Genomic DNA, 23,193 nt, shown 5'->3' with positions numbered 1-23,193 from the left:
GTAAGGGAAAGATAAAAGTGCAACCCTGCAATTACTTGCTCATGCCACTGCTGGTGGAAGGATCTGCACTCCAGGTAGCTCGAGAGAGCCGCTCTAGGAACGTCAGATACTTGCCCGTTGTTTCAGCTGCTGTGCCGGGAGGTTCAACTGGCGACCTCTGTATTGCAAGTCCGGTGTGCTGACCATTATACCATTGCAGCATCCTAGGTATGGGTGTGTAACTTGGCACGGCATGGTGGAACCACAACGGGGAATAACACGCATCGTCTTCATTTTCTAGTCTCCGCAGGGCGGTGGCGGCGGCAGCGGTGGCAACAACACCATCGCCACCGCGAGCAGTGGGGCTAGCGGCGGTGGTGGCGGTATCAGCAGTGGCGGAGGAGGCCTCCAATCGGGCACGCCACCCGCTCACCTCTTCACCTTCATGGGCAGCACCATCGCGCCGTCGCAGGCCGCCACCTTCATGAACGACGCCATCGAGAAGGCGCGCAAGGCGGCCGAGCTGCAGGCGCGCATCCAGGCGCAGCTGGGGCAGCTGGCGTCTCGCGGGGGAGGACTGGGGGGCGCCGGACTCGGGGGCGCCGACCTTGGCGGCGGGGCCAACGCCGCGGCCAGCGCCGCCGCCGCCGCCCTGGGGATCGGCGGGCCCGGGCTGGGCATCGGAGCCGGCGCCGGTGGGGTTTCGGCGCTGAGCATGGCGCTGGGGATGTTCCCCGGCATGGGGTTGGGGTTCAATCTCGGGGGCGCGGGGTTGGGAATGGGCGTCGGGTTGCCTCCTGGGCTTAGCCTGGCCGCGTTCCAGTGAGTACCGTTTGTGTGTGATGTGTGTGTGGACTAAGGTGCGGAGCGGTAGTGTAGCGGTTAGCGTGTAGCGGTTAGCACGTCGCGCTACGAACCTGGAAACCTGAGTTTGATTCCCGCCCACGGCCAACACCAGTGGCGATTATCTGAACCGGTCCTGGTCCTCTCCTAGGTCGACTCAGCCTCAAATGAGTACCTGGTGTGATGTGAAAACGTTGCCACTGGGGAGAAAAAGGCGGTCGGGCGGCTGGCCACCCACCCCATCATGTGCCATTCCGGCCTTTATAGGTGCTCGCTAGCAGCACTTGCCCCAACAGTCTGCTAAGGCTATACGGGGGATCTTTGTCTTTGTGGACTACAGTTGGCACAGTCGGGGCCACAGGTGGTGCATCCGCCAGTCATCTCAGTCGGTTAACCCATGGCACCTGGGTCTGTCCCATGACCTGCCAGCGAGCCTTCGACACTTCACGTGGCCTTCAAGTGCACATAGTTTGGCATAATTGCCGGGGTCACATGGTTGGACTACTGTTGTAACACGTGTGGATAGTTTGCGATAGGTGTGTAACGACGCAGAGAATGACAGATTTTTTTTTACAGATTGTAGCGAGTATTGTGTGTGTTGTGTAGGTGTTGGCTTTTCACGGTTGTGATATGGGTGGGTGATTTGAGTACGTGTGTAATGGTGCGTAGATTGAGATCGATTTTTACGGGTTGCAGTGAGTATCGTGTGTGTGTGTTGTTTAAGTGTTAGCAGTTTTTGATAAAAAAAAACATTATTAGCTAAGCATTCGAATGATTGCAATGTGATATCATGCAAGGTGCTGTGAATTGCCGTTGCATTTGAGTGCCCGATAAATGCAAATCCTTATCCTAAAATCCTTGTGATTATCATAATCGTCTCATCTCGCATAGACTATTGTATTGTCTTACTACCTGACGTGGCTATGAAGGTGCTGATCAATTTGCAGCATGTTCAGAATGCGACTGCGAGGGTGTTATAACCACAACACCACCTTCACATCATATTACACCCGTTTTGGCCTCGCTGCACTGGCTTTTAGTTTCACATAGAATACAGAGTAACATCCTATTAACTTGCAAAGCAGTGAACCATCTTGCCCCAGCCTACATCATTGGCATGCTACACCCATGTCCCCTCAACAGAGGTCGCAAACAGGTTTTGATTCCTTACCCGTACCCGTACCCGGTCGCAAACGGGTACCCGTACCTGGCCGTACCCGTACCCTGGCCGTACCCGTACCCTACCCGTACCCGGCCGGGTACGGGTATCGGGTACCTGATTGCGACCTCTGGGATGAAGCCATGTTGCAGGCGCGGGTGGGTTGATTCTAGGAACTTGAATTGTGAGAAGAGACAAGACGTTGGGAAATGAGTGACAAACAGTTACTCACCAGTGACTCACGGTCTACCCGTACCCGGCCGCACCAGAGTCGCAAACGGGTACCCGTACCCGACCGGGTAGCCGGGTATCGGGTAGGGTACGGGTATCGGGTACCCGGTTGCGACCTCTGCCCCTCAAGGTCCCTAAGATCTGGGGATGCAGATCTTCTCTGCATTCGCAGGTCGAAGCTTCGGCCTGTGGGTGACCGAGATTTTTCCCGTGTAGCCCCCAGGCTATGGAACGCTCTTCCATCAGATATCAGGGATCTCTGAGTCTGTGAACATTTAAAAAATGCGCCTTAAAACCTATTTATACATTTCCTGCTTATTAAACTTTTAGTTCATTTAGTAATGATTCTTAAAATGTATATATATATTATTTTCATGCTGAGTGTCTGCTGCTGCTGTCTTCTATAAAGTGCTTTCAAATCCTTGATGAAAAGCGCTATGTAAATGGACTTATTATCATCATCATCACCAACATCACTTAATCATCATCATTGTTGTCGACGTAATTTTAGTCAGCACGGTCTTCCCCATCCTGGTCTGAATCGTTGACTTTTACAGCAGTCGTCATTGTCACCCTGTATATTCTCTAATCCACGTGTTCCAAGTTGCGGCCTACGCAAATGCTAGAGCCCCCCTTGAACCTCGATATGTTAACTACCTCGCATGGTATACAGGAGGTCGTGGGTTCGATCCCAGCCCTGGGGCCTGTATATTTGGAGTTTGCATGTTCTCCCCGTAGTCGCGTGGATTTTTTTCCGGGTCCTCCGATTTTCCCCTCCACATTTCGAATCAACGTGCGTGTAGAGTATTTGGGTGCTATAAATTTCCACACTATAGGCCACTTCGTTGAGCTATCGTTTGTGTGCCCAGGTCAGGTCAGGTCACTTATGAAAAACAGCTCTCTCGCTGGTTCAGCAGTTCCACTGCTGGATTAATTTTTTTTCAGCCCGAGGACGACCGCTTGTGTTGCAATCGAAACGTCGTGATATATTATTTTTCTTTTGTTTTATTTTTCTACCTACGTGACTTTACCGAAAGAGTTATATAGCTCAGTCGGCCTCACCTGGTAAAATAAAAATAGTTTTCTTTTTAGTTTAATCTTATTACTCTGACCACAACTCCCTCCACCCCCAACTCCGTCCGCCAGGATGGGCGGCATCGCCGACCAGCTGGCCGGCAAGGACGCGGCCACCGCGGCGGCAGCCGCTGGCGGTGCGGCCCCTGGCGCGGTTCCCGGCGCCCGTCCGGCCCCTCTGATCCTGGACGACCAGGGCCGCACGGTGGACGCGGCGGGGCGCGCCGTGGAGCTCACGCACCGCATGCCCACGCTGAAGGCGAACATCCGCGCCGTGCGGCGCCAGCAGTTCAAGCTGCAGCTGAAGGAGAGGCCCACGGAGGACGTGGAGGCGCAGCACTTCTACGACCCGCGCGTGCCCGCCGAGGTGGCCTCGCGCCCGCGACGCCACTTCCGCTTCCACGATAAGGGCCGCTTCGAGAAGATCGCGCAGCGCATACGGTGCAAGGTGAGGGAGGGGAGGAGCGGGCGGCAGTGGCGGTGGCGGTGAAACTGCCGGGCGGAGTAACCATACGAGAGAGGGAGTGTTTGCAGTAACGAAGTAAAGTAAATTTGAGTAAATACTGTAACGTTTTGCGTCCACTAAACCACAAGACGGTGCGCTGCTTACCGCGCGAGAGTTTTTAGAACGTTGCTTTTCTTCTTGTAGGGTTGTTCATCGATCGCGTGGTCGGCCTTAAACTTGATTAATCGAACGAGAAAGTAACTTTGTCCATTATTGATCGTTTGGATGTTCTCGTACAGGTTTAATTTAATTTTAACAAGTCAAATGTGGAGTGCTGTGGCAGGGCTCCTTAAAGTCTCGTTTTCTCACGAACAGAATCTTAAATCTCTTGTGGGGTGGCTCCGTTACACAGAGCCTAAGTGTTTTAACTACAAGAGCTGTTGATGTTTCCCGGTAGGCGCAATTGGAGAAGCTGCAGTCGGAGATCGCGCAAGCCGCCAAGAAGACGGGCATCCAGTCTGCCACCAAGCTGGCGCTCATCGCGCCCAAGAAGGAGCAGCAGGACGACGAGGTCCCCGAGGTGGAGTGGTGGGACTACTACATCCTGCCGTCGTCCTACGACCAGTACGTCACGCGTCCGCATACGGAGCGCAAGCGTGCGACCACGCTGCTCGCAATCGAGCGGAGAGTTTTGCAAAGTTCAAACCACGGTTGGGGGTGGTGGTGGTGGTGCTGGGGGGGGTGATTGACTGGAGCCGTCGCTCATTGTCGGTCGGTCGATGAAATTAATCGCCCACTTTGCCACGTTGCGGATACAAAATGTATGACGGTCGCAGTGATTACGCGGGAGTGATAGCGTGTGGTTGTTTCCATCGAGCGACTTTCCTGCGCCGTAGGAAAACGACACAAGTAACTTTGTGGATTTACGTGGCGTCTAAATGCGACCGCATCTTACGGTGGATGTACAGAAACAGTGGGAATATTTCTGAGAGAGAGCCAAGCATTAGTCTCGTTGTGGGTCTCTGTTCGAGTCGGTACGATACAACGTGGCTTTACACAGCATCTTAATTCCCACCGCACATACGGACACTGTACACACACGGTGGGCGTCCTCGTTTGAGATAAAAGTGGCAGTCGGTCACAGAGGAGAGAAGGAAGGTGGTTGGGGGAAGCTATTTGCACGCACGCCGGTCTGGCCGTGCATTCGTCAAGATGTTATCTCCCTCCCCATCGCATACAGGAGGTCGTGGGTTCGGTCCTGACCCTCACGCCTACTGTAGATTTGAAGTTTGCATGTTCTCTCTCTCTCTCTCCCTGCAATCGCGTGGAGTTTTCTATGGGTCCTCCGGTTTTTCCCTCCGCATTTAGAATCGACACGCATTTAATAAGAGTATTAGGCTGCTCTAAATCTCCGCGTGATAAGCCACTTCTATTGTTTGTGGCCAGAATGCTTCTTGATAAAAAAAAGAGCTGTCTAGCTCAGTGGGCCTTACCTGGTATGATAAAAAACAATACGTTTTCAGTTGTAGGCATCCTGTGCGTGTAACGACGCTCGCTCTCTCTTTCCCGTCTGTGCGCGTCTCCCCAGCGAATCCGACGTCCACATGGTGCTGGAGAAGGGGCAGCTCGACGGCATCACCAACCTCGTGGAGCATCCCGCGCAGATCAACAGCCCCACCAGCGCCGACACCGAAATCGGTAGGGTGCACCCGTGACAGCAGCCGTGATGCACTGTTGCATGTGTACGTGCATGCGTTGAACTTAAATATATTTCTACAATTGCCGATGTTTCGGGCAAAAGCACGTGCTTTCTATGTATGTTGAGCTTCTTTCATAATGTACGTGAATGACCGTGCTAATCGGAGGTCATTGTTGTGACGTGTCTGTGTCCAGTGAATGAATTGTGTATAAATGAGTGAAAAATGTATGCTCCCTCACCCCGGCCTGTGTTCTAGATGCACCGTTGTGACGCATTTGTGTTGAATGAATGAATCACGAGTGCGCGAATGAATGATGCACCTTCCGCTCGTGCGCCTGTGTTCTACATTCACCGTTGTGCAACACCTATGTGTTCGGTGAATGAATGAATGCACGAGTGATGTATGTACAATTGCACCCCCGTGTGCGTGTCCCCTACCCCCACCCCAGCCGTGGAGAGCGACAAGCCGGTGACGCTGGGAATCTACCTGACCAAGAAGGAGCGCAAGAAGCTGCGCCGTCAGACCCGCAGGGAGGCTCAGAAGGAGCTGCAGGAGAAGATTCGCCTGGGTCTGGCTCCCCCGCCCGAACCCAAAGGTACCTGGGGCCCTCGCAGTCAATACCCGTCAACCTGTGGAAGCTGTTGTACGCAGGGCGATTTGTTTACGGATGGGCGTTGTTTGAAGCGAAGCGGGGAGCGTTGGCGTAGCGATTAGCGCGCCGGGCCACGAACCCGGCGCCACGAGTTCCATTCCCGCTCACGGCCACCACCGGTGACGATTATCTGAACCGGTCCTGGGCCTCCGCTAGGTCGACTCGGCCTCAAGTGACTACCTGGTGCTGTGTGTAAACATCGCCACTGGGGAGACAAAAGCGGTCAGGGGTGGTGCTGGCCACCCACCCCCTCGTATACTGTTCCGACCTTCATAGGTGCTTGCTATTAGCACTTGTCCCAACAGTCTGTTAAGGCTAAACAGGGGGTCTTTGTCTTTGTTGGTGAAGTGGTGAGGTCCCCCGGACATCACTCGCTCGCCATTGATCTTAACCGTGGCTGGGAATCTACCTCAGGCCCCCGTCCACGATAGTAGCACAGTGCGCTAACGACTGCGCCACTGCTCCTTGAGTAAAATCTAAATCTTAAGGTCGGAAGTGGTTAAATGAGCATTGAGGCATTGCTGCTAACCTATTTTCAGCACTGAGGCAGTGGTGGAAATTCCACAATAATATGGTGGGAGCAAGTCTCTCCATGTAGGACAGCTACTGGTTTAACACGTTGGCTTTCGCGACCAATATCCATAATACAGGCTTTTTGGATGAGATCATGTAAATATATAAATGTGTCGTTAAACCCGCCACCACCAGACAGCCAATTAGTAAGCTAGTTGTAATTAATGGGGAAACGTCGTACTCAGATTGTAAATGTTGTGGCTTTGCTCTCCAACACACCGGTGTGCTGTACTAGTAACCAATTAGCATGTTTTGTTAACGTGACAAACCTTACTAATTGGCTGTGTCGGGTGGTGGCGGGTTTAACGACACATTTTCTATTTACGCGATCCAACCCAAAAACCTGTATTATGGAAGACAACTACTATTGACTTCCGCACAAATCGGTACCTGTTTTATTGAGCCCAGAAGGCTGATGGGCCGAGTCCACCCCCAACCGGAATGAAAACTCTCCACCTTACGATTTTGAGCTGTTGGCGCCTGCCAATCAGTAGAATAATAATAAAAATAGCAATAAAAGCAGAACAAGGATTGTTATTGTCGATCATTATGGTTGTGATGATTGCTATTCGTCATGTTCGAAGTTATTGCGACGGTTGTCACTGTAGTTCTCGTCGCCACCGCCATGGCGGTTGTTGTCGTCGTCATCGTTGTTTTTGTTGTTGTTGTTGTTGTTGTGTCATACCTGCAATCGTCCGTTCCTCCTGATTGTCGCACTCAGTGAGGATCTCGAACCTCATGCGCGTGCTGGGCACGGAGGCCGTGCAGGACCCCACCAAAGTGGAGGCACACGTGCGGGCACAGATGGCCAAGCGGCTCAGGTGAGATTCACGCGCGCAGCTCTTGAACAAAAAACAAACACACAAAGATCCCACGTGTGGCACCTCCGATTAGCACGGTTGGCTGTGTAATGTGCAACACAAGCAATCATCATCGGGTGTGAAATCCACAGCAAGAAAATTTGAAGAAAAAAAATGTATTGCAGTGGATTTCACACCTGATGATGCTTGCTTGTGTTGTTGCAGTCGAAACGTCGTGAGAATTTTTATTGGTTTATATTTATTTTATTTTTTCCCTTCTATGTGACTTTACCGAAAGAACCAAGAATATGAATCCCTGCAGTCACGAAAGCATTAAATAAAAAAATACAAGAGGCTGTTCGGGCAATTGAATTTCAAACCTGGACCACTCGCGCGACTACCGCGGTTAGCGGGGGCTACTCCATCGAGCTCTGTGACCCAACGGGCTGCCTGATCTAACCCCATAAACTAATGCAGTATAGACAAAGATCACCTGTATAACCTGAGTGGACTTTTGGAGTAATTGCTGTTAGTGGGTTGCACCTATGGAGGCCGGCACGGCGGATGAAGGGGGTGGATGGCCAGCAGTCCACCCGGCCGCCTTTGTCTCCCCAGTGGCAATGTTTACGCACCGCACCAGGTACTCATTTGAGGCTGTTGGCCTAGGGGAGGCCCAGGATTAGTTTCGATAATCGTCACTGATGTTGGCCGTGAGCAGGATTCGAACTCAGGTTGCCAGGTTCGTAGCACAGGTCTTTACTCACGCACACGTCTGCTCTGTAGGCACATACGTACAAAATCTGAATCTTTATTTAGACTGGAGGAATCTTGACTTAAAGCTTTCGTGACTGCGGGAATTCATACTCTTTGGGTCTTTCGATAAAGTCACGTAGAAAAATAAATCACGACGTTTCGATTGCAACACAAGCAACGAAACTCTGTCACAGATGTCCAGTAGGATGTACAGCTCTGTACACACACACACGTATCTACAGCTCTTTACATGCATACTCATGTCTACACGCACATCAGTAGTAATTTAAACACACAATCATATGTACCTTTGTACAAACACGCATATCTAAAGCTTTTTACATGCACACTCTCCTAACTATAGCTTTGTACAAACACAATCTGCAGAATTTTTAATGCACATATCTACAGCTCTCTCTGCACACATACGCACGTGTACAGGTTTCTCCACGCACATCAATACCCGCTATTCACCACTAAGTAACGGTGACATCACCACGGCGCTTGTGCCAGGCCAGGTGCACTTTGAGGCCACGTGAAGTTGTGGAAGGCTCGCTGACAGGTCACGGGACAGAGCCCAGCTGCCGTGGTTTTACCGACTGAGATGACTGGCAGATGCATCGGCTGTGCCCCCTGCTGTGCCAACGCGCATGCACACATCTATATCTCCGTATAAACAAGCGCCAGCTAGAAATGCGTGCGGGCGGACGGACGGACGGAATGGACGCTGAGTGATTGCGCCGCTCTGCTCAGGGCTCACGAGGAGGCGAACGCGGCGCGGAAGCTGCCGGTGGAGCAGCGCAGGGAGAAGAAGATCAAGAAGCTGAAGGAGGACACGACCAGTGGCGTGCACATCTCCGTCTACAGGTGGTGGCTGGGTTTCTTTTAAAAAACTAAAAGTATAATGTGTTTATTGCAACAACACGTGGGCCCGGCAAACCACACCGGGAGATCCCAACAACAAGAAACAATCTGCAAGCATCCATTGCGGTGCAGGCGGGACCGGTAACGAAATAATCATTATTTTTATTTGTACGAGGAATCGAGGTGGTTTACGGGGGCGAGTTAACAAGGCCGGATATGGCATCTGCGATAGGCCGAGGTGTAAACGTAGAAGTGCAGAATCTAACCTCTGTTCCACTGCACAACCGAGCCGGCCTCAGCAGGCGCCGAGGTTGTTTTTTCCCCCACTGCGGAAGCCGAGTCGTGGAGAGCCGCTGACGGCACGCTCCGGCGAACGCGTCCGAGACGTTTGTGGGTGACGCTGTGACCTCGCAATGTTACCGGGTCCCGGCGACACGCACAGTGGGAGCTCGCTCGCTCGTTCCTGCTTGGGCAACCGAGCCAGGTTCAGAGACGGCTTCTCACGAGGCCATCGTAGCTAGGTTAGGTTGATTCCAGCTCGGCCCGGTCAAATCGGTAGTGGGAGAAACCAGCCGTGCCGTGAGGATCCCTCGTGCTGGCTCAGCTCGGAATATCCCATTGGAAAAAGCGATAGGTGTGACGCTTAAACACCGCTGTGGCGAGATGTTAACTCCCTCGCCTGGTACGTAGGAGGTCATGGGTTCGATCCCGACCCTGGTGCCTGTATTTGGAGTTTGCATGTCTCTCTCCCTGTAGTCGCGTGGGTTTTTCTCCGGGTCCTTCGGTTTTTCCCTCCAACATTTAGAATTAACGTCACGCTTTTAGAGTATTTGGCTGCTATAAATTTACACATGATAGCCACTTCATCTTCTTGGTTCTTTCGGTAAAGTCACGTAGAAGGGAAGTAATAAAATAATAAAAATAAAACATAATAAAACAATTCTCACGACGTTTCGGCCACAACGCAAGCAGCCGTCCTTCTTCGCCTGAGGACGGCTGCTTGCGTTGTGGCCGAAACGTCGTGAGAATTGTTTTATTATGTTTTATTTTTATTATTTTATTACTTCCCTTCTACGTGACTTTACCGAAAGAACCAAGAAGATGAATCCCTGCAGTCACGAAAGCTTTAAATTGAAAGATAGCCACTTCATTGCGCTATCATTTGTGGCCAGGTCGCTTCTGAAAAAGAGCTATATAGCTCAGTGGGCCTTACCTGGTAAAATAAAATTAGTTTAGTTTTGTGGAGGACGGTTGCCTCTTCGGCCACACTGGATGGAGGGACTGAGGACACTGAACACTGTGCAGGCAGTGGTACTGTGGCTTGCTTCTGCGGAGTACGCTTGAGGAAGGTGCAAGTGCCGCATCTATAAACTATTTTAAATTTACCAGGTAAGGCCCATCTGAGGACGGAGCCAGCACCGCTGAGGTTATTTTGATTGAGGATTTTTTTTATCCAGGTTTGATACCCCGTCCATGGTTTAATGGGGGTCTCAAGTTGAGCGAGTTCATATCATAATCATCGCTCACCGCTGATGTTATCCACAGCCAACATCAGTGGAATATATCTGAACCGGTCTTGGTCCCCACTCCCTCCTTCACGAGCCTGCACTCATCAACCTGCTGAAGTAGAGCCAAAAAGACCCCGTGACACGGCACAGGGAGGCGTTCATCCAACAGTGGATCTTTCAAGGACTCTGGATGAGTATTCATCATCATCCATCAGCCTTGATTAATCCACTGCCGGATGAAGGCCTCCATAAGCCATCGCCATCCCTCGCAGCCGTTCGATGCGACAATCCATCTCGCTCGCGCGCAAGGGCCGATCTCATTGCAGCGTCTCCGCCAGTAATATTCGTGACCATTTTACTTCCTCTCGCACAGGATCCGTGACCTGACGAACCCGTCAAAGAAGTTCAAGATCGAGACGAACGCGAACCAGTTGTTCCTCACCGGAGGCGTGGTCCTGCACAAGGACGTCAACGTGGTGGTCGTCGAAGGCGGTAAGTGATGCCTGCGCCTCTCGCGCGATCACAAGCCCGCTGTATGAATGCGTGGAGCTAGATACCGTGGCGCATATCGTCTCCGGCTGTGAAGTGCGTCAGGGCGTGCTGGAGGAGGAGGCTGTCGCGCGTGGCTCTGTGGCTATGTGGCCTGACGACGTCCACTCGCAAAACATTGAAATACTACACATGTAGTTCATATATATCTTCTTGCGCACCTGGTTGCTGTTCTCACTGCGTGAGTGTCACGTGTAAAAGCTATGAAATAAACAAATAACAAGATACCCAATTAGGTCGCGCTTGCTGCACCGTCTCCGGTGACGTAAATCAGTGCAGACGGCAGCGTTTCGTTTTCATTAATTTCGACCACTCCCCCCTCCCCCCCCCCGGGGACCCTGGGCTCATTTCCGCCGGTGGTTTCTCGGCTCGCCGTAAATAGCTCGCGCCTCGCGAGATATTTTTTCTCTTTAAAGCGACCGCCACGGCGGGATTTATTTTAATGCGAGTTGTCAGGCAAGATCTTTCGACGACACAAATGAGCTCTTCACCCGTGACTCACGTGGCGAGGGACGCGGGTAGGCGGAGGTCGGCGCTGATCAGTCGCTTTAGCGGTAAAAACATTTCGCTTTGCGTCCGTGTCTTCAAAAAATGAAAATTTCAGCGGAGGTGGATGTGAGATTTATTCTGTCGTCATGAGAAAGAAGGTACGCTCTGTCTTGGGACAACTTGGATGGCTTCTATTTATAAACACGTTATTTTGCACCTTCGTAAAACAAATGTTCTTTGTGGGCTTTTTTTTCTGCCTCGCAAGCGATATGTTACACGCCGGCAGTCTGCCAGAGAAGGAGTAACGTCTATAAAATGACGATAGCTTGCGCACACAGCACACGACCGTCGCCAGACACGCCGCGTAAAAGTTTACTGGTCTGCACAAGTTTTCGGCGCTGACATAATCATTTTTTTTAAACACCCCCCGTTTATTTGATTTTAAGTCAATTTCGCAAACCGCTCAACTGAAAACGGATTTAGTAAGCTATTTAAATGTGTCGGGTAATTTCCGCTACTTTATGGGATTTTGTGTGTGCAAGTTGATGGCGCATTTCAGTAACTTAAGCAATGTAAGGGTTTTATAGATTGTCCACGAGGGACATCTGAAAGAACACTGGAAATTGGTCTCCGGAATTGATAAATAATTACCTGCCAGCGAGTAGAGAGAGAGGTACTTAAACCTCTGTTGTGCCGCATTGTGAAACTCGTATGGCAGAGTCATGGGGGAGCGCGGTGGTGTACTTCACAACATGTACCTGACAGCGTATATGGGAATGGTGGCACGGTAGTTGGCGCACTTGACTACGAACCTGGCCGCCTGAGTTCGATTCCCGGCCACGGTTATAACGTGAGTGCCGAGTGATATCTGGTCCCCTGCTTGAACCTCACTGTCGCCAAACCGCACTCACCAGAATGATGAAGTATGGTCAAAACAATCCCTGTGACCGACATGGGGAAGCCATAATCTGCCAGTTGATTAACAACAGGCTCAAAGTGAAAGTTGAACAAGACAAATGGATGTGTGATCTCAGCCCCACCACCGTACCTTTGGTTTTGCCACCCTTAATAGGTGCTCGCTAACTGCACTTGCCGTACCAAGCTAACAGGGGTTGTGCTTGTCATCTGCGGGAGTAGATATGAGTGCGCGCCAGTTGGCGTTTATCACTCGCGTGTTTCATCTTCTTGGTTCTTTCGGTAAAGTCACGTAGAAGGGAAATAATGAAATAATAAAAATTAAGCATAATAAAATGCAATTCTCACGACGTTTCGACGCTGTCTTTCCGACAGCTGTTTCTTCACCTGAGGACGGCTGCTTGCGTTGTGGCCGAAACTTCGTGAGAATTTAATTTAATTGTTGTATTTTTATTATTTTATTATTTCCCTTCTACGTGACTTTACCGAAAGAACCAGGAGTATGAATCCCTGCAGTCACGAAAGCTTTAAATCGAAATTTAAACTCACGTGTGTGTTTGTTTTTTTGTTTGTCAGGACCAAAATCTCAGAAGAAGTTCCGGCGGTTGATGATGAATCGCATCAAGTGGGCCGAGGAATCCAACTCGAAAGAATGTGAGACCGAGTGTCGCGCAGCGTTTCCAATGCATGCCGCCTCTCCGCAGAATACTCCCTGCCGCTAATCACAATTGCTTTTGGGCAGGCATATCCGTAGGGAGAGGGGTGTGGGGCCAGGGGCATAACCCCCCCCTGCCCCCCGACGCTTTCAAACTTTCAAACTAAACCAGAAGTATCACATCTGACACCGTGACTTCAAAGTGTGGGCCCCCCACAAAGCGCCAGGGCCCGGGACGGTTGCACCGACGTGCCATGCCCTAGGGCAGGGGTCGGCAACCAAAATAACAAGAAGAGCCATTTCTTTCCAATTCGGTACAAAATTCAGTATTTCAAGAGCCGCAATGCATCTGAGTACATACTGTACATACGTACATATCGTCAAGAAGCAGCCCGTAAAGAGCCGCATGCAGCTCCGGAGCCGTAGGTTGCCGACCCCTGCCCTAGGGGACGGCTCTGTGTTTAGGAGTTCAGAGAGCTCGGCTCTCGGTGTGTACAGAACACATTTCCAAACAATGCCTCGTGTCATAATTGGTTTTTTACCCTTCTATCTGGAAACAAAACTGACACCTTTTTTACAAGGAGTCATGTTTACATAGACCACAATACCTGCAGTCATAATGCAAACAAAAAACATAACTCTGATAATGTGCACTGTCCTTGAAGTTGATTGGTCCACACCCGAGACAGCTTTCCTTAGAGCCTAGTCTCACATGGGTTCGACCAGATGACGCCAAAAGGCGCACAACTCAAAGACAATGCACCATCAGAGTATGAGAGCTCGGGGTAAGCATTTACACCATTGGAACCTCATTTGCCAGTAAAAGAAGGGTAAAAAACCAATTATTATATTTTTTACTGGCAAATGAGGTTCCAGTGGAATGCCTCGTGTTGTTTGGCACGGCGTCTTGACGTTTCGCTGCCACTTCCCTGGGAAGCTGCTTCTCTTCGGTTCCTGAAGAGGCTCCCAAGCGGCACATGGAGGCGTAAACGGAGATCGGTGCGACGCAAAAACAACGCAGCGCACGTCGCAAAAGACGTCAACCGATCGGAAGGAAGCGTCTCTCGAGGGCCAGATTCGCACTTTGACGTCGCAGCCAAAACACGTCTCATTGGCTTGGTGATTTTGCCCCTCTGTTGACGATGATTGTGGAGGTATCGCCACATTTGGCCAGAAATTTGGACAAGGAACACGTGGCTTTTTGTGGGGTGTCCTGGTAAAACTTGGTAACCAACTAAAGTCGTTCTCTTTGGTTTTTTCGGTAAAATCACGTAGGTAAAAAATACAAATAAATCGCGACGTTTCGGGCGCAACACAAGCACACCACATGTTGTGCTTTCGCTAGGTTGTCCCCACCTGAAGAAGGACGCTTGTGTTGCGCCCGAAACGTGATTTTATTTATTTATTTACATTTTTTACCTACGTGACTTTACCGAAAAAAACAAAGAGTATGAATCCTTGCAGTCACGAAAACTTCAAATCTAGAACTAAAGTCGTTGTTGTTGAGAGTGGAGTGGGCTTTTGCTGAGAATCAGATATAGAAACAGACTATTTATATTTGAGGAATACAATGAGCTATCAAGCGCTTTTTCACCGATGTCCAGTAATGGATGGAAAAATGTGCGTGTTTAAATTGTGTGGCCATATGTGGGGGAGACGATGCAATAAAAACGATTGCAAGTGGATTGCAAAGAGTTGCAATAAAGCTGGCATGGGTTATCTTTAGAAATAAATTCCGTGGGTTATAAAGTTTTTTTTTTATGGGACACCGTATAATTTGGGTCCTACATTTATAAACGGATCTCTGCAACGGTAAGAATCGTAGCACATCATATTCTTACTTGGGTAAACTACAACAGGGGCTCCTGAAGTTTACTGCATGCCGTACTTTATCCGGACCATTGGTGTCGCGGTGCGAGTAGTTTCTCTCGCGCATCGTTAACTACGGGGTACTTGAGCACGGTTGGCTACGTATGGTGCGAAAGAAGTTCTACGTACATATGTACTACTGCGTAGTCGCATTGTGCCACTGTGCTCAGCCAGGACAGACCCATCGACTATATAACGACTGACTTCATGCCCCGATTCACAAATACGAAGTAAGCTTCGTAACAGCGATGCACCACTCCGCTTCTCTTCGCGCATTTATCTGGCTGTGTGCGTTTAAATTTCGATTTAAAGCTTTCGTGACTGCAGGGATTCATCTTCTTGGTTCTTTCGGTAAAGTCACGTAGAAGGGAAATAATAAAATAATTAAAATAAAACATAATAAAATGCAATTCTCACGACGTTTCGGCCACAATGCAAGCAGCCATCCTCAGGTGGAGAACAGGTCTGTCGAGAAGACAGAGTCTGTGTGTCATTCAGACGCTGTCTTCTCGACAGACCTGTTCTCCACCTGAGGACGGCTGCTTGCGTTGTGGCCGAAACGTCGTGAGAATTATTTTATTATGTTTTATTTTTATTATTTTATTATTTCCCTTCTACGTGACTTTACCGAAAGAACCAAGAACATGTGTGCGTTTAGTTTGTTGTCCTTCCCCGCACCTCCGATGAGCACGGTTGGCTACGTACGGTACGAAAGAAGTTCAACGCACATGCATGCAACCACCTCAATGTAAAGCTGCAGCCGTTGCACTGCGGCAATATCAGCAGCCGTACGAAAAAGAAGCAGGGGGCCCTGTTGCATTGGGATGTTTGGCCAAGTAATAGGTTTTTACCCTTTTATCTGGCACCAAAACTGACACCGTTATACAAGGGATCATGTTGCAATAACCACAACACAAGCAGTCAAAATGCAAACAAAAAGAGACAACTCTGGTAATGATATGCACTCTCCTTGAAATTGATTGGTCCACACCCGAGACGGCTTTTCTTAGAGCCTAGTCTCCACTGGTGTTGGACCAGATGACGACGCCTTTTGACTGCTTGTGTTGTGGTTATTGCAAACATGGTCCCTTGTGTAAAGGTGTCAGTTTTGGTGCCAGATAAAAGAGTAAAAATCTATTACTATATCTTGCTACTGGCAAAGAAGGTCTCAATGTTTGGCCAAGTTCATTCTGATTTCCACATTTCCGATCCGTGCCATTAGCAGGTAACAGTTGACTGATTGAGACCTCCATCGCTGGCTGGGTCGTGGCCGATAATAATTTATATTTATTTGTCAGGCGCCTTCCACTAATGTCTCAAGGCGCCACTAATATCTCCTGCATGTTAACAGCTGACTAGTCCACTGTTGATGCTGTGTGTGTGTGCGCGTGCGTTTCTGTGTTGTGTGTGTGTGGTGTGCAGCTGACAGCCTGTCGAGTGAGATTCGCCGGAGGAAACCCAACTCCTGCACTCTGGTTTGGGAGGTAATGGACAATACTTACCTTGCGATAGTTTCCTTTCATCTAGCTCAGTGGTTCTTCACCCGGGGTGCACGCACCCCCACCCCCCCCCCCCCCCCTGGGGTGTGAGTTGCCCTTTCCGGGGCGTGCGAGGCATGGGCAGATTTTTTTTTAAGCTAAATCATCGAAACACAAATTAAGGGCACGTAAGCACAACTTTGTTTTATTCTTAAACGTGATACATTTTAACAATTGATAACCAAAGGGGGTGCAAGGCTGCAATGAAGGTTAAGAACCACTGGTTTAGAGCAATGTGCGAGCCCATTGAATCAAATTATAGACTCACAAATTGGTCATTAAGTACATTTATAAATGCGCAACTCTTATAACCTAGGCTATCACGAGTGCCAAATATTCGTACATTGCAAGCTCTATTGAAAAATTCTCTCTTGCGTTTTCTACTGAACTGGTCGAATGTCTGTAAAAGAGTCTCGAACATCGTGCAGCGGCAGTGAGTTCCAGGCTGATGGACTGGTGAGTGGGTGGGTGAGTAGGTGAGTGAGTAGGTAGGTGAGCGAATGGGTGGGTGAGTGAGTAGGTGAGTGAGTAGGTGAGTGAGTAGGTAGGTGAGTGAGTGGGTGAGTAGGTGAGTGAGTAGGTAGGTGAGTTTCATGCCGATGGACTGGTGAGTGGGTGGGTAGGTGAGTGAGTGGATAGGGGAGTTCCATGCCGGTGGACCGGTGAATGGGTGGGCGAGTAGGTAGGTGAGTAGGTAGGTGAGTAGGTAGGTGATTGAGTGGGTAGGTGAGTTCCAGGCCGGTGGACCGGTGAGTGGGTGGGCGAGTAGGTAGGTGAGTAGGTAGGTGATTGAGTGGGTAGGTGAGTTCCAGACCGATGAACTGGTGAGTAGGTGAGTGAGTAGGTAGGTGAGTTCCAGGCCAATGGACTGCTGACCGCAAAGCTGCGAGGTCCAAATCTCGCCGTCCCGAGTTGGCCACAAAGATCTGGCCGCCATGAGCTGCCGAACAAAGATGGCAGCAATAATCAATAAGGGATGGAGGTGGCTGGGTGGTTCGGAAGCCATTGACCCGATGAGCACCCGAGATCCTGACTTTAAAAACCGGATTTCAGTCGCCTCTGTTTAAACCTGATTCTCAAAGTGTTGCGAGTTGAGTTGGTGGCAGAGCCGTGGGTGTACTTGTAAATTATTCGTTGGTGCACTTGACGCATATTCGTTGGCGTACTTGCAACTTATTCGTTGGTACAATTGTAATGTGTTCGTTGGCGAACTTGTAACGTATTCGTTGGTGCAATTGTAATGTATTCGATGGTGCAATTGTAATGTATTCCTTGGCGTATTGCAACGTATTCGTTGGTGCAATTGTAACGTATTTGTTGGCGTACTTCTAACGTATTCGTTGGTGCAATTGTAACGTGTTCATTGGTGGACTTGTAAAGTATTCGTTGGTGCAATTGTAACGTATTCGTTGGCTCGGGGGGCCCGCAGCACAGCTTGCCGAACTTGGCAGCGTGAAGTTACATCCCCTCCCAAGGGGCAGGCAACACATTGCCGGGGAAATCCTCACACTGACCCCGTGGGGCGTGAAAACAATGGCTTGGTGACCCCCCGCTCTTCCTGCCGGCATTGCCACTGGCTCCTTTGTTTCTTTAATTTGGTCCGGTTTGTTTGAAAAGCGGGGGGGGGGGGGGGAGTGCATAAATAGCTTAAGGATCGCACTGAACCGTGCGTGACATTTCCTGCCATCTCCAAATCGCCTTCATGTTTGTTGTTAATTCATTGTTTTGTTTGTTTAACGAAAGTGTTCGGCGTGAGTGCCTGCCACTTGAAATATTACAATGTGAAAAAAAATGGGGACCCGTGTGCCCTAAGTTCTCGTGGGGAATTAACCATAGGTTTCAACATCCGTACAAAAACAACCTCTACACACACACGCTCTGTCTGTTTAGTTCCAGGAAAGTCGACGGTAATTCTCCAGAGATGACAAAAAACACCAGTTTCACTTCATTTCTTTATAATTAATCTGTTAGCATTTTTGTTTCTGCGGCCGTGTTGCTGACGCTGTCATCCTGTGTGCCCCCCCCCCCCTAGTTATATTTGTTCCAAAGTTCGTCGCACCCCCACCGTTCCTTAAGTTGCACGTCCAAATGGCATGCCGTTGTGACAGTGATCGCTCACGTTTCACGTGGTGAAGACATTTGTAGAGAGCTGCAGTTGCTAAATTACACAACTTGTCTGTGCCTAAATACTCATTGGTGTTTGTCTTGTATTGCGTGTGCGCAGTTTGAATATAATTCAGGGCATTCATTGCTCGCACTATAAAAGCTCACGTTTTGAGATCGTGTGGACATTCATCGGAGCGGAGAGATAATATATGTTTTTTTTTGTCCACAGTGGTATTGACAAATGTGTTAGAATGTTTTGTTATTTGTGCTTGTATGTATGTTGAACTTATATTCTTGGTTCTTTTGGTAAAGTCACGTAGAAGGGAAATAAAATAATAAAAATATGAAACAATAAAATTCTCACGACGTTTTGACTGCAAAACAAGCAGTCATCATCAGGTGTGAAAAATTTCTTCCACAACAGGAACATTTTCTTGCTGTGGATTTCACACCTGATGATGATTGCTTGTGTTGCAGTCGGAACGTCGTGAGAATTTTATTGTTTTATATTTTTATTATTTCCCTTCTACGTGACTTTACTGAAAGAACCAAGAATATGAATCCCTGCAGTCACGAAAGCTTTAAATCAAAATTCATGTTTAACTTCTTTCGCACCGTACGTAGCCAATTGTGCTCATCGGAGGTGTGAGGGAAGAACGACAACCACTGCCAATGCAGTATCACGAAATAGAAAAAAAAATTCTAATCTGAGCGCATATTGTGTTGCAACTTATTTCCGCAGGGCACGGCCAAGGAGCGGAGCTTCGGAGAAATGAAATTCAAGCAGTGTCCCACCGAGAGTTTAGCGAGAGAGCATTTCCGCAAGCACGGTGTGGAGCAGTACTGGGATCTGTGCTTGAGCGAGTCCGTGCTGGAAATGACGGAGGACTGAGCCCCGTCGTAGGCTAGCTGTAGAATCGACGCCCCCCTCCAACCTCCCGTTGCCCTCCTATCTTCCCAGCGCCGTTCCCTCGCTGTGTGTTTCTACGATTCTTTAACGCGGAAGAAGTTGTGACGGCGAGGGGGCCCGGCCGGCTTGGCTTGTTTGTAAATTTAAGGAAAGAAAAAACTAATTTTTTTTTGGTCCTTCCTCCCTTTTCAATCCTTGTCCATTGTTTTATTACGGTATGTTGTGGGAGTAAGGGCCAGCAAAAGTTTAGTGCGCGATTCTCAGGAGTGAATCACGGAGGCATGCGGGGTACGTTTAGTTTTTTTTCAGAGAAGGATTAAAAAACGTGGGTTGTTTTGGTCCCGCTATGGATCTCGCCCCAGTTTGCGTGCTCGGTCTTCGGGAAACAGTCTTGACTGCCCTTCCCGTAACCTCAGCTGGCGACGTGCGGAATGAAACGCGCCTAACGATCATTCACCGTTATCAACATCCTTAAAAGCACAACAATTGTGATCCTTTCCTCCCCAGTTACGGCTTAAACCATCTTCAACTTAATGGATAGAGTGCAGAATCATGTAAACGTTGATGTTTTGTAAAAGAAAAAAATAATTCTACGTTTATCCTGGTTGTGCTGTGCATGTCATGAGATGCGGTGTTCATTCAGAACTCTCACAGAGCAGGGCCCACCCTTCATGTTAAAGAATGGCCCACAGACGCGGATATCACAGCTTGCATCCGAGATGACCTCGAGTCCACACAGTAGAGGAGCGGCACTTTTCCACCCGCCCTGCCAATGAGAGTAATGTCCGTCGCATGACGGTGAAACTGATATTTAGTCATAAAATTGAGTACAAAACTGATATCGGATTTTTTTTTCTGCTGCGATCAACGTTGACCGTTCTGAGACCATCTCTACGTTTGAGAACCCGGTTTAATCGCAGGTGACGGAAACCATGATTTTTAACCCAGGACCCTCAGCGGTGCCAGTTTGGCACTGATCAATGAGCCACCAGGCCCCACCCCGCGTGAATCGATAATACTGAACAATCTCCCAAGTTGAAAGGCAGATGAATCGACCGTTTGGCATGATGCATTTGCAATGCGACGTGTGTGCGGTCTGTCTCGTATTGCATCGCATCTTTGGCAACGTAAACTTTGCAACAAAGATCGCCGATGTTTGCAGACACGCGTAACCCCAAGCGTGGATTTCCCGGTCAGGCTTAGCTCGGAGCCTTTTTGTCAACCTTTCGCCACCATGCACGGCTGCGTGGACACCCTCGAGAATTGATGCCCGCAGTAGTGCGTGGCAAAAGTAGAAATCCGCACGAGATTTGTATCCAGTTGGGTAGGCAACTGCTCGCTCCAGTCTGTGTACGAACCAATAATGTGTACACCACCATCGCTGCGGTCAGCTTGTGTCACGCGAGTTTTACCGTCTTAATCCTGAATATTCTTTCGATGCCGTGAAAGCTACCCACCCCCTCTCACTGATGTTGTATTCCTAGCTGTGTGCGCACTTTTGTACACTTGTGCATAACATACACTCGCTCGGGTACTTGGCGGGTTCTCCACTTAGTGTGCTTTTATCATTTTTTTTCAGGCCACCTCATATCTATACAACCCAATGGGTTCCAACTATTTTATTCTTTGCCATGTATTTGCCCACGAGCCCGGAGGAGATAACTCACTTGTCGGTACCACCTGAAGCGGTGGCATCACTTTCTTTGATCCCATATGTTGATGTGGCCAAAAACAGTGAATTGTGGTAACCATTTGAAATGAGTGGGCTCTCAAAAAACTGTTTGAGCCATGTACATTGGTACCTTTATGGGTTTGCTACCTTAGGTGATACCAATTTCTCTTTGGGGCCCATGGACTTATTAGAGAGAGAAGTTAATATTTATGAAAACTGGGTTGTCATTAGATTACACTATGCCATCCGTTTTGGCTCACTGGGAGTGCAGGGGGGTGGGATATTCAAGTCAAGTGAGCTGCCCTTGAATCTAAATATTGGACAAAAATAATTAGTTTTGTAATGAGAAGTATGTGTACGTGCACGTTTGTGCAGTAATGTCGGTATCATTTTTATTTTTGTCAGCATACCGTTGGTAGTTAAATATTGTATCACGGTAATAAATGCCGGTTCAGAGCTTCAGATGAGACACCACCACCATGGATTCGCATGTAGAATTGGCATACGCGTGCGTGAAGAATAACAAAAAAAATCGCCATAAGACGCAACCAAATATAAAAGCGAGAAAGTATGCCTCTGTTCAATGACTAATTTTAGCGTGCGTTTTGATATTTGAGATGTTAGACGGGATTTAAAGATGTGCTTTCATGACGTGTGTACATATACTTTATTAATAAAAAAAAAATAACAATTGAAAAAAAAATCATACATGGACTTCCCCGGTGAATGGATTTTAAGAATTGTGTGCAATACGAGCGATGTTATGGGACCTTTTTGCCAGTACCTGCTCACCCCGAGTTATAAATACCCTGATATTGCATTGTCTTTGGTACCATTCGCCTTTTGGTGTTCTCTGCTCCGACACTGGTGAGACGAGGCCAATCAGTTTCGAGGACAATGCATATATTATATTATCAAAGCATTTTTGTTTGCATGCTCACCACAAGTACGTGTGGTGAATACAGACATGATTCTTTGCAAAAGGTTTCTATTTGGTGTTTGAACACCTGTTTTATTGCCTAAAGGGGCAAAACTATTTTTTTTTCATGCGAGCTATGTTTGTGGCCAGCAGAGAGCAGTGCAGAAAAAAAACATTCTAATGTAAACTTTTTTTATTTTATCCGGTAAGACCCACTACGTTATTTAGCTCGTTTTTAAGAAGCGATCTGGCCACATGTCAAATGTTAGCTCAACAAAGTGGCTTATTTCGTGGGAATTTAAAGTAGAGGGAAAACCCAGAAGACCCGGAGAAAAATCCACATGACTCCCGGGAGAACACGGGGAGAACATGGAAACTCCAAATATACAGGCGCCAGGGTCGGGATTGAACCCACGAACCTCCTGTATACCAGGCGAGGTAGTACACATGCCCCCACGTTTATCCTACATGGATCGGATTGGCAAAATATGGGGTTTATAACCCCCACGATCCGCACGGTGTGGGGAAAGCCCCCATCCAGCAGTGGACTGTCATGTTGCTGTACATGCAAGCGCACACACAGTAAACATTTTCAATGTCCTGTATATACATAATACCAAACGCAGTTAAATTAACACATCACATAAAATCTTCTAAGGCTAACAAAATACTACACAAAGCTAGCGAATTATTATTAATAGAGAGAATACAACACAACAGGAGTGAATTATCCAACATTTCTGAATCGCTAAAGCATTTACATTTAAATATAAGCAATAGTGTGTCCATGCATGATTGGAATATAATCGAAACTATAACACAACAATCGGCTGATAATGTGTTTAATCTAACAAATGCTAACCAAATTAACAAATTTTCTAGACTTTACAATAAACAAATCCCTATTAAAAACGAACAATTTAAAAACAAAACCGTAATGAACTTGACTAACACTGATTTAACCACTGACATGATTTCTGTCCTTTCTAA

At 48.5% G+C, this 23,193-nt stretch overlaps 1 protein-coding gene across 2 annotated transcripts in view; it reads left to right on the top strand.

The window, feature by feature from the left end:
• PRPF3 (pre-mRNA processing factor 3) overlaps positions 1-21,987 on the top strand; it is a 31,167-nt gene extending 9,180 nt beyond the window's left edge. For both annotated transcript variants that reach the window (XM_078617409.1, XM_078617410.1), the window contains exons 6-16: positions 281-801; positions 3,359-3,734; positions 4,189-4,355; positions 5,320-5,429; positions 5,880-6,026; positions 7,378-7,477; positions 8,963-9,076; positions 10,955-11,073; positions 13,111-13,188; positions 16,481-16,542; positions 19,445-21,987. In XM_078617409.1, coding sequence (XP_078473535.1) covers positions 281-801; positions 3,359-3,734; positions 4,189-4,355; positions 5,320-5,429; positions 5,880-6,026; positions 7,378-7,477; positions 8,963-9,076; positions 10,955-11,073; positions 13,111-13,188; positions 16,481-16,542; positions 19,445-19,594 — 1,944 coding nt within the window. In that variant the 3' untranslated portion in view covers positions 19,595-21,987. The remainder of the gene's footprint in view (positions 1-280; positions 802-3,358; positions 3,735-4,188; positions 4,356-5,319; positions 5,430-5,879; positions 6,027-7,377; positions 7,478-8,962; positions 9,077-10,954; positions 11,074-13,110; positions 13,189-16,480; positions 16,543-19,444) is intronic.
• Positions 21,988-23,193: the final 1,206 nt, after the last annotated feature.

This window comes from Lampetra planeri, chromosome 53, assembly GCF_965212315.1.
Source record: "Lampetra planeri chromosome 53, kcLamPlan1.2.h2, whole genome shotgun sequence".
In the NCBI taxonomy this organism is placed as follows: domain Eukaryota; kingdom Metazoa; phylum Chordata; class Hyperoartia; order Petromyzontiformes; family Petromyzontidae; genus Lampetra; species Lampetra planeri.
This window is presented reverse-complemented; position numbering and strand designations above follow the sequence as displayed.